Source organism: Moschus berezovskii, chromosome 14 (assembly GCF_049115385.1).
Source record: "Moschus berezovskii isolate FMDL1 chromosome 14, NW_MosBer_1.0, whole genome shotgun sequence".
In the NCBI taxonomy this organism is placed as follows: Eukaryota; Metazoa; Chordata; class Mammalia; order Artiodactyla; family Moschidae; genus Moschus; species Moschus berezovskii.
In genome coordinates this window covers 54,988,589-55,011,494 of record NC_142473.1, presented here as the reverse complement: position 1 = coordinate 55,011,494, position 22,906 = coordinate 54,988,589, and the positions used below count along the sequence as shown (strand labels likewise).

Genomic DNA, 22,906 nt, shown 5'->3' with positions numbered 1-22,906 from the left:
AAGAACATTGCAGTCCTCATTTTACAGATGAGAAAACTGGGCTCAGTTAAGTGACTTGTCCAAATCTACAAAGCTACTAAGTGGCAGTACTGACAGATAAACCCAGGTAAATCTGACACCAATGCTCATGCCCTTATCAAAATGCAAATATTTCCTCTTTAGTCAATATAATAAAAGTTGGCAAGATCAAAACTCAAAATTCCTACCACTCCAGCGCTCAATGCTAGAATTAAGAAACCAAACCCACTGAGATATCTTCTAATTGCATATATGCCTTTCAGGAGGATAGTTTTTGTTACTTTTGCCTGCTTTTCAATTTTATTTACTTCCTGTCTAAAGCAAGGAAATCGCTGATTGAAGTATGAGATTTTCATGTAGTGTTCATCATGGAAAAGCTTATAAACGTTTAACTGATGTTTCATTAAAGCATTTTTTAAAGGAAAGTTAATAAGGGTACTCAAAAGAATTGAAAAACAGTTTTTAAGGCAACATAACATATCCCTTCCTGGTAGGTCCTCTGGCTCTCAAAATGTTTTGAAATTATACCTGCTTAACTCTTTTATTGATATCAATACTCTAGCTCCAATCCCACATAATTATAAGTCCACTAGAAGAGATAAGAAAAGCTTTAAAATAGAACAGGAAATTGCTTTCCTGGAAATTCGGCAAATTTCAGGGGAAAGCAAAAATCTGAAAAGTTTTGTACATGACAGGAAACAACATTTGCCCCTAGAAAACAATAAGGATAGTGTTAGAATTGCACAAAGAGTAGAGTACAGAACAACTTGTTGATTCTTCTAAGGTCTGATAAAAATTAGGAGAACTGAGCTTACTATCTAAGGCACACTCATAAGCAAGCAAATAAAAACAAACCCCTAAACAAAACACAAACGCTTTTTTTTCCCATACAACTTTTGCATCTGCACCCATGATCATAGTTTGGAGTTGTTTGCTACAGAAGTTGACTCAGCTTAGAAGAAATGTGAAAAGCCAGACTTTACAGCCTTCTTGTAAAAGAGCATCTTTTACAGTACCTAATGAATGAGGTTTTGATGAGTGAGTTGCTGAGATGGGGAGCCTGGGAGAACATATTTCTTGAGAAGTATCTGCTTTAGAAGGAAGGCGAGTGATGCGCTGATCCAGGACCGCATCTACATCTTCTTCATCAGCAAGCAGTGATGCTTTCATGATCTAAAAAAGCAATATCTATAGAATGAATGTGCTCCCCCAAATCCAAAGGCCATAAAAGAAAAACGCAGCTTACAACAACCAATTAAAAAGCTCTGCCTCAGGTCAAGTCCAGAGCTAGTACATTTGTGTGACTAACTCTGTTACACTGTATGTACCTGAAGGACAGAAGTTATATAAAACTGGCACACAGCAGCAGCTTACCTATTTGCTGAATGAATTTTAAAGTCAAATATAAGCCAAAGGCTAAATTCATAATATGACAAAAGGCATAGGCAAGGAGAAATTGAGACAGCTTAAAGAAACTTGTAATTACAATTAAAAAAACCAAAACACTTCTGTGGAGCACTTTCCAGAGCCTCAAAACCTCTCTGTAAATGAAGTTCATATTTTATAGAGAAAAATCAGTGCTCACAGATGTTAAACGGCTTGCCTAAAGTCACACAGTAATAGTTACAAAACTGGGCCTAGAATCTAGGTTTTCTGAATCTCAAGATAGCCTTCCTTCCACCAATGGCAAAATGACGCCTGAACATGGGCCATATTCCTGTTTTTTTCTCATTCCAGTGACCGTTCAATGCCCTTAAGGGACTAATGAAAGAAAACGCCTGGTATTAAGAAAGGAAGATGAATACTAGTTTGGGTTCTTATAATAAGGGTGGGTTAGGACTTCACCTGTAACACATGTGGATTAATTCCCAGTGAAGATGCAATGTGTGTTGAGGCGGACACGGGTTCCTGATCCTCAGGCACGCTCTCTTCTAACATGGATTCCGAAACTGGCTCCTGGGTGATATCTACCATGTCACTGTCCAGTTCCACAACCCTCCCTAACTGCTCCACCTCTGGGCTCTGGCTCTGTAGACAGCAGAAAGATCAGGGAAGCAGCATTAAATGATACCAGATAGACACAGAGCTTCTAGACCATATTTACTTTATTCAAAATATGATATAACAACATTAGATTCTGCCCATTCTATCATAATGTAAGGTAATATATTTGCTAGAGTATTGAAGAACAATTTCCCCAAAACTCCTCTATTATTACTTGGGATCCAAATGAAGATTCATGGAATTACCCTTTCATAATATTATGGTCTGGAGCCTGGACCTAAGCCAGCACACATACTGAAAAAATAGTCAACCTGAGACTATGATTATGCCTTACTTGATTTAGTTAGCAACTATAATTTTCTGATTTATACAGAGTTACCATGACCTCACAGTGCCTTGCAGCCAGACGCCATGGGGAAGATAGAATAAAAGACACAAATATCAAAGTCTCTAGTACCTTTGCATTTTCTTAAAAGCATTTAGAAATAAATTTCTAGTTATCACAAACACAATTTTGGGCCTGGAATTTATTTTTTGGGAGGCTGAACCCTAAGGTTAGCTCCACCTGTGCAGTATCACATGGAATATTGTATCAGATGAAGAATGTGTTTCCCAAAAGAAAAAACAAAGTACTACTAGGAACAATTTTAATCTGGGAATAGTTCTTTTAGGTGTTTTAAATGTGTCAAGAGTTAGATTTACAATTATTAGGGAGTTTTAAAGATATAGTCATGATTAACAGTCTATGGTTTAAAAAGGTAAACATTTATAAAGCTGAAACATACTGTAAAATTGGCTCAATGCAAATTCACATTAAATATGTCCTAAACTCACACATGATCTGGTAAAATGTTAACAAATGGCTATGCTAATTTATGAAACATTCTCAAAGCTAAAAGTTGTTCTACCTATTTTTCTTTCATAATATATCATCTGTAGATTACTAACCTTCCACAATTTCTGGTTTGTCTTTCATGAGTGGCCTGTTTCACAGTAAACTTCAAATGGATCCAATTATACAATAGGTGGTTATAAAAAAGTTTCGTGATTTCTTTGAACCAAGAAATGACCATTAGTGTAACTTTTTAAACTTTATCTTCAATAGTATATTATCTATTACTCCCCTGAAATCCTTTAACAAACATCCTTACTAAAAGAATGACTACTGCCATCTATAACTGTAGAAATGTTGAGGTGCTGGATATGTAGTGAATTGTTACTTAAGTTGTGAACAATCCCTAAAGACTGCTCTAACAAAACTGGAGGCTAAATGGTTAAAAGACAAAAGTGATATATATATTTAAACCTATTGGGGAGGCTACAGGCAAGATACTTTGATGCTTTAAAATTCTAAAAAAAAAAAAAAAGAAATTGAAAACCCTGGTGACGATCCTCCCATTATTAATTACAGGAATTAGAAGAACATTCCAATGCCCCCCTGGAATGTTCATTTTTAACCAATTCACTTTAAAGAAAGTTATAAGATTCCCCATCCTCTGTCAAAATGTCAGGGTACTCTTTTCTGTTGGGCTCCCATAATACCTTGTCTATACCTATTTCACACAATGTATGTTATAATTTCATGTATATATTATTTTTGTCCCACCAGATTGTAAACGCTTGAAAGCAGATATAGCCTACTATTTTCTGTATCTAACACTAACCACATTGTTAAATTCACCACATTTACTTATTTAATGCAGTGCCTGCCACACAGGAGCAAAGGCTAGTAACTATGAAAGGATAAGGAGCAAGTATAGATGAGAGGAGAGGGAGGAGGAGGAGAGTTTCAATTTACTATACTATTCAACAAAGGACTAATAGTAACGAAAAGGTGCTCATTTAGAACACTTTTAGAAGCAAACTGGTAGGATTTTATCAAAGTCTGGAGACTGAGGGACTCAAGACTATCTTTAAGAATGCTATGCAATCAAGGTTTTATTTGCTTCATCCTCATGCACTGACTTCAAAACTAGTATCATCTAGTAAGTAGATGGGGGAAGTGAATTACTGTTAAACTATGAGGACCTGGTAAACTCCTAGAACCCTCATGTGTGAATTTTAAGTATACCTAAGTAACTACAATAAACTACCCCAAAAGACGTTATTTTCTGAGAAATCTTTGGAGATCAGGTTCTTCTTCAGAGCCAGCCCTAGAAAGAAAAGCAGACTAATAAAAAACTGGTGACACAGAAGAAACTGAGTAAGGAAAGAAGGGTGTAGGGGTGAGGAGTTGAGAGGCCCATTACAAATACTAAGTAAATAGACAATATCTCGTAAAATGACTTTCTTTAGATATATGGAAGGTGAGGTTTCAGGACTGAAACCTTTAAAGTTTTTAGAAACTTCCACTCTTCAACAGGATAAATTTAGATAGCTGCCACTTCATTTCCTTTTTTTTAAGTAAATACAAGATAAAACATAATTTTCTTCTGAATTCTAATCCTTTTTTTCCCTTTAAACAGTTTTTACAGTTATTTGAATGTGCTTATCGAGAGAACAATGCTAAGTTCTGAGCAAGTCCACTAGTGTGCCTTGACGGGACTGAACACAAGTTATACTGCAGTATAAGGCTGAGGTAAAAAGCTACATGTCTCTCTACCTCAGTGCTAAAGATCTGGAGCCTTCTGACAGTTTTGAAACCAGGCTGCACATATCTCAATTACCTGGGGGAAAACATTTAAGATATAAATATGCCTGAGCCCCAATGCCAGACACATGGAATCAAAGTTCTCCAAGGTACTTATGCAATCAGCTGAACTCTGCATTTCAGATCAGCGTTTTAGAACAAATGCTCCAACTACCCAACAAATGTTTCTACAACTGACCTAATTCATCTGTGGTTAAGGTTTTTCTGCCTTTTCTCTAACTTAATAGAAGGGGAGTTCTCTGGTGGTCTAATGTTTAGGGTCTGTTTTCTGGTTGCTTAGATTCACCTGCTTTTTTAGGAACAAAGCAGGATTTAAGAATGAACTGCAAAGAGGGGACTGAGGAGATTATATAATAGATAGTAGGATACATGTAATCATTAAACAAAACTATGTATCTTCCTAATGCCTTACTGAAGGCCCAACCCTTGCCCCAAGTCAGAGAAAAATAGCTATAACAGACCTAAAGAACACAGTATCACAGAAATCAATCTCTTTAGGGAGCCGGGTGACAGTCATCTTGTTGCTGGGATGAGAAGACTGCTGTTTCCAGTTTATTCAGATGGCTCAGGTTATTTTCCTCATGCCAAGTAAAAGGTAGCTTCTGTTGCTAATAACTTGAAAACTGCGCAGCCACTGGCATTTCTCCTATCATGATGCAGGTCACTAGGCATTAGGACAAAAAAGTTCTCCAGAGCTCCCTGTTTCTCCTCTAACACATTAGCCCAAATATCTAAACAAGTCTACCCATTTCTCCCTTCTGCATTCAAAAGGAGGACCATCCACTTCCTCAATCAAATGAGATTATCTGAAAAAGACACCTACTCACAATATTCTCTTTGCCCATCTTGATCCTTACCACCTCCCTTAATCCTAGAACCTTGTTCTCCTGAAATTTTCTGGTGCTCAGTTTTTAAGACTCTTACCTACTGCAGTGCCATCACAAGATTTTATAGTTATTTACTATTTGCATTCTGGAAATTAAAGAGCCTAAAAATCACTGATGGCCAACACTGTATAAATTGGATCTGTCCACAAGATGAAGCTTTTCTTTTTCAACTGTATCTTTAGGACCCTACATATTACTTTTATTGGGAGAAAAGAGGGTTATCTGATTCTTATCCTAAGAAATACATACATTGTAAGATTAAAAACCATGTTGTACCATGCATTATACAAAGCATATGATTCAGACAAAATGAATATGGGTAACTGGAAAATCAAGTTCATTTACAGCATTTTTTTAGTTCGGAAGAGATGTACTCTAAATAGAGGGATATTCTAAATGCTATAATTATAAACATAAGAGTCAACATATTTCCCATTTCCCACTGATACCATATCCTCCCCCTCCCCCATACACGCAAACATGAACATATATACACAAAAATCTCAAGAAAGTTGCCTCCCAAAAAATTATTTAATCAATCATAAAAATCACACATTTCAGCAGCCATAAGAATTGTAGCGTGGAAAATTCCAAAGATCCTGCTTTTAGCAGCTGAGAGGTAGAGGGTGCTTTACATAGAAATTTTGCATCAAATTCTCTTCTTTGAAGGAATATGGCAGCAGAGGAAAAAAAATGTTATAACTTGATTGAATATAAACAACATCCAAATGAAAGTAAAACTCATTTTTATGAGTCAGCAAAGAAACTACCTGATATTTAAATTACAAACCTTTCCTTACAAGGACAAAAGGTTTATATTGGCTTAACAATACCGAAAGAGTATGATACAAGTAATTACAATAAATAATGCAGCCCCTACTCTCCCCAAGCCAAGTAATTCACTTATATTGTAAAGCTTATGCATTTTCATAAAGATTATGTATTGTTAAAATACAAATATTAAGAGATTACCTGAAGTATAAGCAAACACCTTGAGAAAAATGGAGTTAAAAATCCTTGCAGAAAGCTAACTGAACTTTTAAAAAATCATGGAGGTAACAAGATTAAACTGCACATTAGGTAGTCAACAAAAGTAGGATTTACTTTGCATTAACCCACACAAGCAAAATACTATCTTAAATTGATCACTGAGCACAGAATTCAGCAAGTCCAAATGAAAAGAGAGGGAGGTGTTTAAGAATGACAATCTGTAGAAGGAATGATCCAAACAGCAAAATTCTTTAAATCTCTCAAGTAAACACCAGATGCTAGTACCACCTCATGCCCTCCCCCTTGTACTTCTCTTAACGTGACTGCCAATACATTTGTACTCTTCAAAGTTCGAGGGGTCATAGAACAGCTCTGTACTAGCTGAATGACTTGCTTTCAACTTCTGTATCATGGACTCCATTCAAACTCATTGTCCCGTCTCTACCTGGGGTGGAGGTGCTGGTTTGCCATTAAGAGCCATCTGGAATGGGGTGGCCTGGCCTGCAGGAGGTAAAGGGGCAGTCTTCAACTTCTTTGTACTAGTTTTGGATGGCCGTTCCTCCTCCTCTTCATCAGAATCCTGAAGACCATACTTAGAAAAATGAGAGACCTAAGGAGGAGAAGAATCCAACAAAATCAATTTCAAAACTGTTATATTCAGAAAGGCTGCAATCTCGCAGAATTAGCTTTAAAAAAAGAATAATGGAGAGGGAGATCAAAGTATTTAAAGCACAGTTAAATGTCACCTAACCACATTTTATTGTTTCTCTAAGATTTAGATGGTGTCTGGTAGGTGAACTAGTTGCTCATATAATTATCAACATTAATGCAGAAAAAAATATCCCAAAGAGCCATTACTATTTTTACATATATATACTGCCCAATTGTTCTCAACCTACACAAAGGCCTTCAACAAGCTAAATAATCCAACTGGTCCAGAAGAATCCACTGGACTAAACTAGCAAGGAATGGAGCAAGTCAACTTCTACACCCTAGAAATCTTTAAAAAAAGAACAATTATTTGGGAAGAACTGATTTATCAAGAGACAAAAATTCTGCCTGATATCCCCAAATTAGAAAAACCACACCAAAGAAGTGTATCTAAGTAGTCATAAGACTGGATGTAGAATTTTAATCATGTGCTCATGAAGTTTATTAATAGCTCTGTATTGCTCTGGGGTTTAATGAGATGTGTAATTTGAAGTAAAGTACGGTGTATCTTTAAATCAATCTTTACATCTTTTTCTAATCTGTAAAAGCAATTTAATAAAAGATCTCTTCTAACTCTAACTTTTTTGTCAGTTTATCAGAACTATGTAACTTATATACTATACACCGTTTATAATTTCTAACTACAGTTTATGAGAACAAGGTTAAACAACTATACCTTAAACACCCAAGAACCCGTTTCAGGACGGTACTCTTTGAACTGAGCTCCCTGTTTCCTTGAAACTGCTTCCAATCTTCCCTCATAGTTGATATCAGCAAGTCGATCTGGGCTCTTTATTAAACAACGAGATGTTTTATCTGTTGGCCAAACTCCATCCAATGTAACTTCAGCCTTTCTGTAATGTACAATCAAGTAAAATGTAAATGTTTCATATTTATGACCAGAAAGCCAAGTAACATCTATATATACAGCAAAAAAAGTACCTGTGTTCCTTTGAATTATTCCACAGATGTTTCATAAACCTGAGTCTTGGCTCCAAACGTAGTTAGCCTTAAGAGTAAGGAATTACCCTCATATCAACTAGCTAAATATCTGGTTCAAGAGCGTCAAACTCCACTTATTTCAAACTACCATGGCACATCAATTATTTACAATTTGATTTTAATAACTCTTAAGCCATATATCCTTGACCAAGTCTAGGGCCAAGACCTAAATCTTACTGAAGGTCTTATACTAAATACTGTACTCTGTGAAAACAACAGTAATAATAGCAGCAACTACCACTAATGACAAAAGCTTGCAGAATGAGATATGAGGAGCATCACAGTATTAACATTAACCATTAAATGAGTGTGAATTGATAATAGTAATGGTAATGTATTCCTTCTAATAGCAACATCTGAGATTAAGGACTGTGCCCTTATTCATTCAGTATGCCTTGCATCTAGTACAGTGATTACCACATAAAAACAGATAAGTTTTAACATTATTTTCTATTGCGGTAAGAAGGTATAATATATCACTATTCTACTACTCCTATGAATCTGACACTCTAGATGCCTCAAATCATGTGACTCTCAGTAATTTTCTTTCTGCAGCTGGTTTAAATCACTAGCATAATGTCCTGAAGGTTCATCCATTCTGCAGCATGTGAAAGTTTCCTTCCTTTTTAAGACTAATATTCCATGGTGTGTATATACATTTTGTTTATTCATGGACACTTGGGTTTCTTGTATCTCTTGACTATTATCAATAGTGCTGCGGTGAATATGGGTATGTATATTTTTCAAGACTCTGTTTTCAACTGCTTTGGATACATACCCAGAAGTGGAAATGCTGGATCACTCCTAATTTCTGAGGAACCATATACTCTTTCAAAACAGCTGCACCACATTTTATATTCTCACCAAAATACACAAAGGTTCCAGTTTCTCCATACTCTTGCAAAAATGTTATTTTTCTTTTAAATTAACCTCCTAATGGGTTATCATCAATGTTGAGCATCTTTTTATATGCTTTGTCTATCATATTGTATATCCAAGTCCTCTGACCATTTTTAATTGCTTTTTTTAAAAATTGTTTTTTAAATAGTTCCTCATATTCTGGATATTAATCCTCACACTAGAGACATGGTTTGCTGACTTTTCATTCTGTTGATTGAGTTCTTTGATGTACAGAAGTTTTAAATTTTGATGTGAAAGTCAAGTTGCTCAGTCATGTCTGACTCTTTGTGACCCCATGGACTGTAGCCTACCATGGGATTATCCAGGCAAGAGTACTGGACTGGGTTGCCATTTCCTTCTCCAGAGGATCTTCCTGACCCAGGGATTGAACCTGGGTCTCCCGCATTGTAGGCAGATGCTTTACCGTCTGAGCCACCAGAGAAGCCCTAAAAATTTTGATGTAGTCTATTTTCTCTATTTGCTGTCTATGCATTTAGTATCATAGACAGGAATCTTGTCAAATATAGTGTGAAACATATTTACCTTTTTTTTTTTAATATAGTTTTAAGTCTTACGCTTTAGGTCTTTGATCAATTTTGAATTAATTTTTATTTATGGCGTAAGGTAATCATCCAATTTCATTCTTCTGTTATGGATATCCAGTTCTCCCAAAACTATTTGTTGAAGAAACTGTTCTTTCCCCATTGCATGGTCTTGACAACTCTTCAACATTTAACCATCTATGTGAGGTCTCCTGTGTGGGCTCTCTAATATGTGGGGGCTCTCTGTTCTGTTCCATATACGTCTGTCTTTATGACAGTAACATACTGTTTCAGTTACTGTACCTTTGTTTTCAAGTCAGAAAGTCTGATTCCTCCAGCTTTGTTGTTTTTTAAGGGTAATTTGACTGCTCATGGTACCATTGAGATTCTTCACATTTTAGGATCATTTTTCCTATTTCTGCAAATGCTGCAGATGGGGTTTTGATAGGGATTGCATTAAGTCAGTAGGCTGCTTAGGGTAGCATGGATATCTTAACAATTGTAGGTTCTACAATCCATGAACATGGTATATCTTTTCATTTATTTGCCTTCTTTCTCTTAACAATGTTTTGTAATTTTCAGTGTACAAATTTTTTGCCTCTTTGGTTTATTTCTAAAGTATCTTATTCTTTGTGATGCCAATATAAACAAAAATGTTTTCATAACTACCTTTTCAGATTGTCAATGTACAGAAACTCAACTGATTTTATTGTGTTGATTTTGCATCTTGCTATATTTGTTCATTAGCTGTAAGTTATTTTGTGTAGAATTTTTAGGCTTTCTACATGTAAGATCACATCATCTGTAAAGAGAGATAACGTCTCTTTCCAATTTGAATATTTTAAATCTTTATCTTAACTGCTTTGGTTAAGACTTACAGTATTATGTTGAATGCTGGTGGCATTACTGTCTTATTCCTGATCTCACAGGAAAAGCTCTCAGTCTTTAACTACAGAAGATTCCCTGGAGAAGGAAATGGCAATCTACTTTAGTATTCTTGCCTGGAGAATTCCATAGGCAGAGAAGCCTGGTGGGCTACAACCCATGGGCAGGAAACAACTGAGTGACTAACACGTTCTCTTCTTTTTATGATGTTCACTGAGGAAAGAAGAGAAACAAAAGGCAAAGAAGAAAGGGAAAGATATACCCAACTGAATGCAGAGTTCCAGAGAACAGTGATGAGATGAGGACTTCTTCAATGAACAATACAAAGAAATAGAGGAAAACAATAGAATGGGAAAGACTAGAGATCTCTTCAAGAAAATTAGAGATACCAAGGGAACATTTCATGCAAGGATGAGCACAATAAAAGACAGAAACGAAATATACAAGCAGCTCCTGCAGCTCAATTCCAGAAAAATAAATGACCCAATCAAAAAATGGGCCAAAGAACTAAACAGACATTTCTTCAAAGAAGACATAACCATGGCTAACAAACACATGAAAAAATGCTCAACATCCCTCATAATCAGAGAGATGCAAATCAAAACCACAATGAGATACCATTTCACACCAGTCAGAACGGCTGCTATCCAAAAGTCTACATGCAATAAATGCTGGAGAGGATGTGGAGAGAAAGGAACCGTCTTACACTGTTGGTGGGAATGCAAACTAGTACAGCCACTACGGAGAACAGTGTGGAGATTCCTCAAAAAACTGGAAATAGAACTGCCATATGATCCAGCAATCGCACTTCTGGGCACACACACTGAGGAAACCAGAATTGAAAGAGACATGTACTCCAATGTTCATTGCAGCACTGTTTATAATAGCCAGGACATGGAAGCAACCTAGATGTCCATATGCAGACGAATGGATAAGAAAGCTTTGGTACGTATACACAATGGAGTATTATTCAGCCATTAAAAAGAATACATTTGAATCAGTTCTAATGAGGTGGATGAAACTGGAGCCTATTATGCAGAGTGAAGTAAGCCAGAAAGAAAAACACCAATACAGTATACTAACGCATATATATGGAATTTAGAAAGATGCAAATGATAACCCTGTATACAAGATAGCAAAAGAGACACAGATGTATAGAACAGTCTTTGGGACTCTGTGGGAGAGGGTGAGAGTGGGATGATTTGGGAGAATGGCACTGAAACACGTATGTTGTCATATGTGAAACAAATCACTAGTTCAGGGTCGATGCATGTTATAGGATGCTCGGGGCTGGCATGCGGGGATGACCCAGAGGGAGGATAAAGGGAGGAGGGAGGTGGGAGGGGGGTTCAGGAGGGGGAACTTATGTAAACCCGGGGCGAATTCATGTCAATATATGGCAAAACCAACCAATATAATATTGTAAAATAATTTGCCTCCAATAAAAAATAAATTACAAAAAGAAAAAAAGACAGAAACGGCAAGAACCTAAAAGAACAGAAGAGATTAAGAAGAGGTGGCAAGAATACAAAGAACTCTACAAAAAAGATCTTAGTGATTCAGATAACTAAGATGGTGGAGTCATTAACCTAGAGCCAGACATCCTAGAGTGTGAAGTCAAGTGGGCCTTAGGAAGCATTACTACGAACAAAGCTAGTGGAGGTGATGTAATTCTAGCTGAGCTTTTAAAATTCTAAAAGATGATGCTGTTAAAGTGCTATACTCAATATGTCAGCAAATTTGGAAAACTCAGCTAGTGGCCCAGGATTGGAAGAAGATTAGTTTTTATTCCAATCACAGAGATAGGCAATGCCAAAAAATGTTCACACTACCATACAATTGTGCTCATTTCACATGGTTATGCTCAAAATTCTTCAAGCTAGGCTTCAGCAGCACTTGATCTGAGAATTTTCAGATGTACAAGCTGGATTTAGAAAAGGCAGAGGAACCAGCAATCAAATTGCCAACATCCACTGAAAAAGCAAGAGAGTTCCAGAAAAACATCTATTTCTGCATCATTGACTATGCTAAAGCCTTTGACTGTGTAGATCACTACAAACTGGAAAATTCTTAAGAGATGGGAATACCGGACCACCTTATCTGCCACCTGAGAAACATATATATATGTCAAGAAGCAACAGTTAGAGCTGGACAGGAACTAATAGATTGTTCAAACTTGGGAAAAGAGTATGTCAAGGCTGTATACTGTCACCCTGCTTATTTAACTTATATGTGGAGTAAGTACATCATGCAAAATGCTCGGCTAGACGAATTTCAAGCTGGACTCAAGACTGCTGGGAGAAAAATCAACAACCTCTGATATACAGATGATACCACTCTAATGGCAGAAAACAAAGAGGAACTAAAGAGCCTCTTCATGAAGGTAAAAGAGAAGAATGAAAATGCTGGCTTAAAACTCAACATTCAAAAAGCTAAGATCATGGCATCCGGTCCCAGCATTTCATGGCAAACAGACGGGGAAAAAGGGGAAACAGTGGCAGATTTTATTTTGTTTGGCTCCAAACACACTGTGGACGGTGACTGCAGCCACAAAATTAAGACACCTGCTCCCTGAAAGAAAAGCTATGACAAACCTAGGCAGCGTATTAAAAAAGCAGAGCCATCACTTTGCTGACAAAGGTCCATATAGTCAAAGCTAAGGTTTTTCCAGGAGTCACCATGTATGGATGTGAGAGTTGGACCTAAGGAAGGCTGAGCGCTGAAGAATTGATGCTTCTGAATTGTAGTGCTGGAGAAGCCTCTTGAGACCCTTGCACAACAAGGAGATCAAACTAGTCAATATAAAGGAAATCAACCCTGAATATTCATTGGAAGGACTGAAGCTCCAATACTTTGGCCACCTGATGTGAAGAGAAAAATCACTGGAAAAATAACCTAATGCTGGGAAAGACTGAAGGCAGGAAGAAAAGGAAGGGACAGAGAATGAGAAGGTTGGATGGCATCACTCAACTCAATGTGAAAGACAGGGAAGCCTGACGTGCTACAATGAGGTCGCAAAGAGTAGGACGTGACTTAGCGACTGAACAAGAACAAATGATGTCCACTGTGGGTTTTTCTAACATGGCTTTTATTATGCTTAGTAGTTTCCTTCTAACTCTATTTTCTATCATGAATAGTGCTAAATCTTGTCTAGTGCTTTTTCTGCATCAACAGTGATGATCATGTGGCTTTCTTTTTTTGTCCTGTCAATGTGATGCATTACATTCATCAATTTTTATATGTTAAGCCATCTGTGCATTTCAGAAACAAATTCTATTTGGTCATGGAGTGTAATCCAGTTGATGCACCACTGAATTCTGTTTGATAGTTATTTTGTTGAGGGCATTTACATTAATATATATTAAACATATTGGTCTGTAGTCTTCTTTTCTTACAGTACCTTTATTTAGCTTTGGACTCAGGGAAATGTTTCCCTCACAGAATTAGTTAGAAATGCTCCCTCTTCTATTTTGGGGAAGAGTTTAAAGAAGAATTTATACCAGTTCTCCACAAATGTTTGGTAAACTTCACCAGTGAAGCCATCTGGTCCAGGGCTTTGGTGGAGCTGGAGGAGCAGGGGATATTGATTATTAATTCAATTTCCTTATTAGTTTCAGGGTTCTTCAGATCTTCTGTTTCTTCCTGGTTCAATCTCAGTGGGTTGTGAACATAAAGGATTTTAACTATGGCTCTCTGACCTGGCCTGCATTAGAAGCTAGTATCTCACACTAAAGATACAGAACAAGAGTTAAGTACAATCACAGCAGAAACAAGGGGAAAAAAATACTATTACAGGACTTTTCTGGTGGCACACTGGAAAAGAATCCACCTGCCAATGCAGGGGACATGAGTTCGATCACTGGTCCAAGAAGATTCCACATGCCATGGAGCAACTAGAGCACCGCAATTACTGAGCCGACATGCCACAATTACTGAAGCCTGTGTGCTCTAAGGCTCACAAGCCACAATTACTGAGCCCACGTGCCACAACTACTGAAGCCCATGCACCTAGAGCCTGTGTTCTGCAACACAGAAGCCACCACAATGAGAAGTCGATGCACCGCAGTGAAGAGTAGCCCCCAATCACTGCAAGAAAAGAAAGCCCGCGTGCAGCAATGAAGACCCAGTGCAACCAAAAATAAAATAATTAAAAAAAGAAGAAAAATACTACTAAAAAGTATTTTCCAAAAGGTTTTGTAAACAATTGGATCTGATAATATTAGGGAAAGGAGTCAAAAAAGTAAAAGTGTAGCATTTCTTTATCACTTATACTTTTTATTGCTTTGGCTTCACTGGGTCTCTGTTGCTGCACACAGGCTTTCTCTAACTGTGGTGAGCGGGAGCTACTCTCTAGTTGCAGTGTGCAGGCCTCTCATTGTGGTCCCTTCTCTTGTGGAGTATGAGTTCTGGATGCACGGCCTTCAGTAATTGTGGCTCATGGGCTCTAGAGCACAGGCTCAGTAGTCGTGGCACATGGGCTTAGTTGCCAAGCACCATGAGGGATCTTAGTTTCCGGACCAGGTATCAAACCTGTGTCCCCTGCATTAGCATGCAGATTCTTAACCTCTGGACCACCAGGAAGTCCCATATCGTTTATATATTTAAGTGAAAGCACAGAAATAATAATCATATACAGTAATCACATAGTGAATAAGTCTAAGAGACAAGTTGCAGGAAAATGTATATAATATTAATACACCTGTGTTAACACAGAAAAATTGTGATTTAGCTGATTAGCTGTTAAATATATAAATAAATTCATACCTATTTAGTCCTTCACCCACAGGTGGTTTTTGGTTATCATCTAAGTAGACAATCACTTCTTTCCTTCGGATATGTACAATGTCATCTAAATTTAGATTTGTCAAATTCACATCTCCTTCAAAATAGATTGAACCATAACCTATAAATCAAAGCAAAGAGTTAGAAACTCGTCCTATATAGAGGGCAAATACCCACTTTATACTTCCAGTGAAGGAGAAAGCAGCTTTAAACATTAATCAATATTTTAAATCACCCAGCAATTCCTTGAATGAATTATTTCATCTGTAATATTAGAAGGTGACATCGAATACACTGTTACCTGGCCTAACATGCATTTTTACAGTACTTATGTTATCCTCAAAGAAGCCTTTTAAAATCTCTTCCCAAGTATCTGTATGCACGCGTGCATGCGTGTTAAGCTGTTTTAGTGTGTCTGACTCTGTGTGACCCTATGGACAATAGCCTGCCAGGCTCCTCTGTCCATGGGATTCTCCAGGTAAGAATACTGGAGTGGGTTGCCATGTCCTCCCTCCAGGGAATCTTTCCAACCCAGGGATCAAACCCGCCTCTCTGAGAACTCCTGCACTGGGGGATGGGTTCTTTACCACTAGTACCACCTGGGAAGCCCTAAGTATCTGTATGGCTCCTATATAAGCAACCCTTGGCACCTAGCCTACAGTATGAATTAAAATACTTGAGCTCTTCTTTTAATACAATACAGAAAGATGAGATCTTTCTTCCCCAAGAAAATTTTATCTGTAATAACAACAATATGAAACAACTTAATTATTACCCATCTCATTAATTCTCTCAGTATTTGTTGTTTACAGTATTTTAATTGTAGAAAATTGCTCCCAAAAAGAAAAAAAAAGAAAATTGCAATGAGCCAAATATTTGCCAAACAGTATTAAAAAGTTTTAGTCTTTTTATTACTTGTTAATCAAAGTGTCCATTCAGGCCAAGGTGGTCCAAATGTAGGTAAAACACAAATTTAGCTATCAAGCACTTCCTTCCCTTAATTACAAAGACAAGGTACAGATTTCTGGCTTATACACTGCTAACTCCTAAATTCAGACTCACCTTTACGACCAATAGTGAAGTCAGAGACAATGCACTCTCCTTTTTCATTGGTAATTTTAGCAAGATCGTCCATGGATGGAATAGTATAGTAGCCAACCTTGGTGAGAATGATGCCTATGACAAAAAAAACCAAAAATATAGTACTAGTTGTGACTGACATCAGTTAGAGGAATTTTTAGCAATATTTATTTCACTTTTTCATTGTAAAAAAATTTTTAGAGTGGATAATTTAAAAAATTACCTGATATAATCAGTAAATACATTACTATATAAAAAGAAAATATATAGGAATAAAGCACTTTTTCCAAACTGGTTTTCTTTTCTGCTCACCCCTGACCCCAGATGATTTTTTTAAGAAACACTATTCCTAAGAGAAACCAAATATTTAAAAAAAAAAACAAGTATTTAAAAAAACTTACTTACATGGTTAAGTAAGTTTGGAGAATATACGTGTGACAGTATATTACACATTCTTAAAACTCACGGAAATCAAGATGAAAAATCCTGCATGAGAAAGTCATGCAGACAAATGGAAACTTAAAGGTCTACATTAATGTTATTTTAGAAGGTACTAACTAGGTAGTCCCTTGTACCGCAAGAAGATCCAACCAGTCCATTCTAAGGGAGATCGATCCTGGGTGTTCATTGGAAGGACTGATGCTAAAGCTGAAACTGCAATACTTTGGCCACCTCATGCGACGAGTTGACTCACTGGAAAAGACTCTGATGCTGGGAAAGGTTGGGGGCGGGAGGAGAAGGGGACGACCGAGAATGAGATGGCGGGATGGCATCACCGACTCTGTGGACATGAGTTTGAGTGAACTCCGGGAATTGGTGATGGACAGGGAGGCCTGGCGTGCTGTGATTCATGGGGTCGCAGAGAGTCGGACACGACTGAGCGACTGAATTGAACGAGGTAGACAGCAGAAGAAATTGAAGAAAATACAGCATGAGTATGCTTGCTCTAACCACTCCTGTTCCATTAACAGGCAGAGATCAGGCTAACTTGCTTTCTGAGAAAGGCCCATACAAGTGTTTAAGGCCCATATAAGATTAAATTAGTCTCTAGCAATGCCCACTCAATATGCTTAAGTTTTAGAGGGTTGTTACAGTGTTCTTGATACTGGAATTCTAAATTGGGAGGCAACAAAGGAGGTCAGTGAAAAAACTAGAAACAACCTAAAAAAATCTTGACTGAGCATTTAAGATGTAGTATCATAATGAACTCATGTAGGTGTCTAAATACAAACAGAGATAACACAGGACTCTTAATGTTAAAGAATAAAGTTGTTTCTTTAGTGTACCATGTAACCAGAAGATATATACAAAGGCAATAAGATAATCAGACACAGAAGAAGTTTATAGACACATTAATATATACTGCAAAATAATCCCAAAAGTTCACTAAGAGAATGGAGAAACTAAATTTGTCATATTTATATAATGCAATGCTGCTGCTGTGAAGTCGCTTCAGTCATGTCCGACTCTGTGCGACCCCACGGACAGCAGCCCACCAGGCTCCCCCATCCCCGGGATTCTCCAGGCAAGAACACTGGAGTGGGTTGCAATTTCCTTCTCCAATGCGTGAAACTGAAAAGTGAAACTGAGGTCGAAAAGTCGTGTCCGACTGAGTGACCCCATGGACTGCAGCCTACCAGGCTCCTCCATCCATGGGATTTTCTAGGCAAGAGTACTGGAGTGGCTTGCCATTGCCTTCTCCGAATGCAATGCTACATGGTAATAAAAAAGAACCAAATGCTGATAAATATACATCATGGATAAAATCTCCTAAGAAAATGCACCTGCCAATGCAGGGGACACAGGTTTGATCCCTGGTCTGGGAAGATCCCACATGCTTCAGGGCAACTAAGCCTGTGCACCACAGCTACTGTGTGCCACAACTACTGAAGCCAGCATGCCTTAGAGCCTGTGCTCTCCAGCAAGAGAAGCACCACAATGAGAAGCCTGTGCAGCCACCACAACTAGAGAGTATCCCCAGCTTGCTGCAACTAGAGAAAGCCCGTGTGCAACAAGACCCAGTGCAGCCAAAAATAAGCAAATAATTAAATTAAAAAATATATATATTAAAAAAAAAAACAACAGGAAAGGGAATTCCCTGGCAATCCAGTGGTTAGGATTCTGTGCTGTCACTGCTGAGGGCAGGGTTAGATCCCTGCTTGGGGAACGAAAATCCTACAAGTCGTGTGTCGTGGCCAAAACTTAAAAAAAAAAAAGAACTAGGAAGAACTGATCTACGTGACAGAAACCAGACTATGGTTGATTTCTGGAGATGGGAACACAAAGGAACTTTCCAGGGTTAAAGAAATATTCTCTCTTGAGTGTATGTGTTTGTATATATGTGTGTATATATATGTCTAAATTTGTTGAAATGAACACTTAAGACCTATATACTTCATTATATGTAAACTGTATCTCAGTTAAAAGGGGAAGGGAAAATGTAATATTGTCAAAACCCAAATGAGGTAAGTCAGCAGAGAAAAAAGGCAAACTTTAAGCATCCCATCAAGATACTTCAATCTTATAGTTTATGCTATGTCACAGATTAGTTGGCATAAACTAGTCAGTTCATTGTTGGGGACAAAAAAGAAAAACACAGAACTGAAGTGATAATAACAAAACAACCACTAACATTTGAATGCCTACTCTAGTCTGGCATTATGGTCTGTATACTTTAATTCAAATCTCAAAAATCGCGTAAGTAATTACTGCTATAATTTTAATTAGAAAAATGAATAGGCAATCTATGTGAATTTATGAAGCCAGAAAAAGTTATAAGGATAGTCCCTCTTGCTACAAAACTTGGAGTATTTAAAATATAACAGGATAATTAACGAAATGAATTTTGACTACTCCAAAGGTACAAAACGATGTGAATTCCAAATCAACCAAAGCCTTATTGACAAATGTTCAAATGTTAACTTTCATAAAAATGCAATAAAAAATATTTAGAAGTTCAGATAGCTAACTTCTATTATGATGAAAATATGGGATCAATAAGAGGTCTCAAATGACTGGTAAGAGATCTGAATCTGACCTGCCGGATGTATATGGTAAGTATTATTTTCGATTTCTTCTCGGTCATCCTGCAGTGACTCCTCATGAAAAGAGGTCTCTTCACTGCTTCCTTCCAGTCCATTTCTCAAGGCAGCACGCATGTTTAATGCAACGATGGTATCATCTACACTGCTGCTGTTATGTTTATTTCCAGCACTTTCTGGGGTTTGAGGAATGGGTTTGGCAATAGGGTTAGTATAAAAACGTGACACAAGAGAATCATCTTCTCCATCCTGCTGATGATTCTCATCCACTGGTTTGCTCAGAAAACTGAATCTGAAAAGGGAGAAAGTAAACAAATACTATTTTAGCCCCTGTAGTAAAATAGCAACAATCAATCATTACTAGGCCTTCATTAAGTATCTGACACTGTTCTATGTAATTCCATGTATTAAAAATTCACTTAATACTTACGGTAATCCTATAAAATAGGCTGCTATCATTCTTTGTATTTTACAGAAAACTCAGACACAGAAAAATAATCTGTCAAGGTCACAAAGCTGTAAGCGCTAGAATTAGCACTATAACCCATGAAGACTGCAGATTCCATGACTTTAACTGATCTATTTTAATGAATAAATGAATCTGAGTATCACAATTTTTAGCTTAAAGAGGGGAGGGAGTATCTACTATGTGGGGGTCAAATAATCAATAGAGAATTTCATAATATAAAACTGAAAAAATTTTAATTTTTAATATTATAATCAATAGAGTATTAGAAAATGCTTCATTATTGAAAAATCAAACTAAAATTTTATCCAAAGAGGAAAAAATAGGAGTGCAAAGATATATATACAAGGATTTTTCACTGAAGCGTTACTTTGAATACAGGAACAACAAAATAATCTAAATATCCTCTAAAATAGAGAACTGACTGAATTATCTTACATTCATAATAATGGTTATAGAGTCACTTAAAAAGAGGCAGGTCAGCCATACCATGTTGACAGCCATGTTGATAGTAAATGGCTACAGAATATCATTTCATTCATAATCACTATAATATTTAAGAATATATTCAATAAATAAATTTCTAAACCATTAGAAAATATGCTGAACTACTAAGGATTACTGTATATATTTGTACTTTCTCCTTTATATATTTCTATACTGCTTTGAGGGGGGAGTTGGTTACAGTTGTTGTATATCACTTTAATAATTATCACAAACAAAACCTTATTTTAAGAGGGGTAGGGGAGTCACATGCATGCTAACCCTGTCGAAAACGACATACATGGATACCAAAAAAGTTTTGCAGAACTGAATCAGAAAAAAAATAATTTCAGTGTCTATAGTACTTAAGAGGTAAATATATGACATAACTTCTAGTTGCTCATATGCCGTTGTACTTCCAACTTCGTAAAATTTCTTGAATGAATAAATACTAAGCTCAGAATCTCTTCTAAATGAGAACAAGGCTCTCGACCAGAAATAACCCAAAAAAGCATTCAGTTTACCTCTCTCCATTTTCTGGATAATCAGATGGTGAAGCCAGATCTTCTGAATCACGATTAACAGGAGAGAACAGACTGCTATTGTTAAGGTTTTTCAAAACCAACTTCTTAATGCTCTTCCTATAAACAGAGACCAAAAGAAAAAAAAAAAGAACTCAGGCACACAAAATTACACTAAAGACTATCTTAAAACTTCAAGTGGGAAAGGGAACTCTTATTCAACTCATGTGCATTTAACACTGGCTTAACAAGTTCAGTACACCAACTCAGCTCATAAATAAATAACCAGAACATAAGGTCTCAACTATATTACACTTTTGGTGTTTAGAAGAATAAGCTAATTAAGCACATCAAAACCAAGTAAGAAATACGCTTCAACTCCATAAGAATTTGTCTAGACACTAGTTTACTCCCTACACTGTCATGCATTTCAATTATTTTTCTACATGCCTTTTTTCTCTTTAAAAAACATTAAAAAATTTTTTTTGGCACTCAGGATTTATGACTGCTCCTGCATAGAACTTGGCATGTTGTTTTGAAAGAAGACTGTTATTTGACTCTTTTGCAATCCCATGGACTAGAGCCCACTAGGCTCCTCTGTCCATGGGATTTGCCAGGCAATAATACGGGAGTGGGTTGCCATTTCCTTCTCCAGGGGATCTTCCCGACCCAGGGATCAAACCCATGTCTCCTGTGTTGGCAGGTGGATTCTTTACCACTGAACCACCAGGGAAGCCACTGAAGGAAGATATGTTTAAATAAGAAAGGTTTCTTTAAAAAAAGACAAGAAAGAGGGGTAAAAACCTCTGCTATCCAATGATGTAAATGACCATGAATATCTAAAACATTCAAGTTTGTGTACAATAGGTTTTACTTAAAACAAGAACCTCTATAGTATACCAGCTTTAAGTAGAAAAAACATATAAAATGATCTTAATCAACCTCCATTTTAAAAGTCACTGAATTAACTAATACACTCCATTCCCTCTTTTTAAAGAAAAAAACCAACCATTGGGAATTCCCTGGGGGTCCAGTGATTACACTCTGAGCTTCCAGTGCATGGATTCAATCTCTGGTTGAGGCACTAGCTCCAGCATGCTGTGTGGTGTGGCCGAAAAAAAAACACATTGTGGTGTTTGTTCCTTACTTAGGTATGCTAAGTATACTCCTCAATGTAATGGTGCTATTAAATAAATATTAAGTAAGCCAATGAAAGAGGCAATTGACAACAAAAAATTATTACTTTCATGAAAAATAAAACTTGCCCTTCTATTGATGGTAGACTAAGTAACGAGGACTAATTCTCCTAGGGGGGATCACCAGAAAACTCAGAATTCTTTCCAGGCATGAAGAGTCAACAAGATGGTAAAAAAATGACAGTACCAGTAATTTGAGGGGACACTGGCACAGGGAGGTGTCCTGTACTTGGGGTTGCTTTTCTCCTGGAGACTTTTCTGATTCCAAGGGCAAGGCTAAGAGGCTGATGGTGAGCTTGACCAGTCTTGTGGGACTAAAAAGGCAGAGACTAGAATCTAGAGCCACCAAGGGAGTGAGGCATAGTGGATGTCACTGATTTTGTGTTGGGACCTGGAAACTCTCTACCCCTGCAGTTAAGAGAGAACTAAAAATGAAAAGCACAAGGTGTGAAGCTCAGCGTTCACTCATCTCAGTAAGCACCTGTCATTAAAAAACTCTTAAGATCAATATCAGCTTCCTTGAACTCATTACTGTCAGTTTTCTTCAAAGAAGATAAATGTCCAATAAGCACATAAGATATGCAACATCATAAAGGGGATGCAAATTACAAGGATGAGGTACCACTTCACCCCCACTAGGATGACTGTTATAAGCTGACAGACAAACCAGAAAACAAGTGCTGACAAGGGTATGGAGAAAATGAAAACAATGTGCATTGCTGGAGGTAATGGTACAGCTGCTGTGGAA

At 37.2% G+C, this 22,906-nt stretch overlaps 1 protein-coding gene across 7 annotated transcripts in view; it reads right to left on the bottom strand.

Annotated features, from left to right (window-relative positions):
• The window catches only part of NUP98 (nucleoporin 98 and 96 precursor), an 89,096-nt gene that overhangs the window by 17,535 nt on the left and 48,655 nt on the right, over nt 1–22,906 (bottom strand). For 6 of the 7 annotated variants that reach the window (XM_055423553.2, XM_088843137.1, XM_055423554.2 and 3 more), the window contains 8 exons: nt 20,966–21,082; nt 19,489–19,784; nt 16,434–16,547; nt 15,354–15,492; nt 7,937–8,114; nt 6,995–7,159; nt 1,864–2,046; nt 1,035–1,191 (listed from right to left, as the gene is read on the bottom strand). In XM_055423553.2, the coding sequence (XP_055279528.2) occupies nt 1,035–1,191; nt 1,864–2,046; nt 6,995–7,159; nt 7,937–8,114; nt 15,354–15,492; nt 16,434–16,547; nt 19,489–19,784; nt 20,966–21,082 (1,349 nt within the window). Of the gene's footprint in view, nt 1–1,034; nt 1,192–1,863; nt 2,047–2,071; nt 7,160–7,936; nt 8,115–15,353; nt 15,493–16,433; nt 16,548–19,488; nt 19,785–20,965; nt 21,083–22,906 lie in introns of those variants that run through there. The other variant, XM_088843140.1, reaches the window with a different exon arrangement.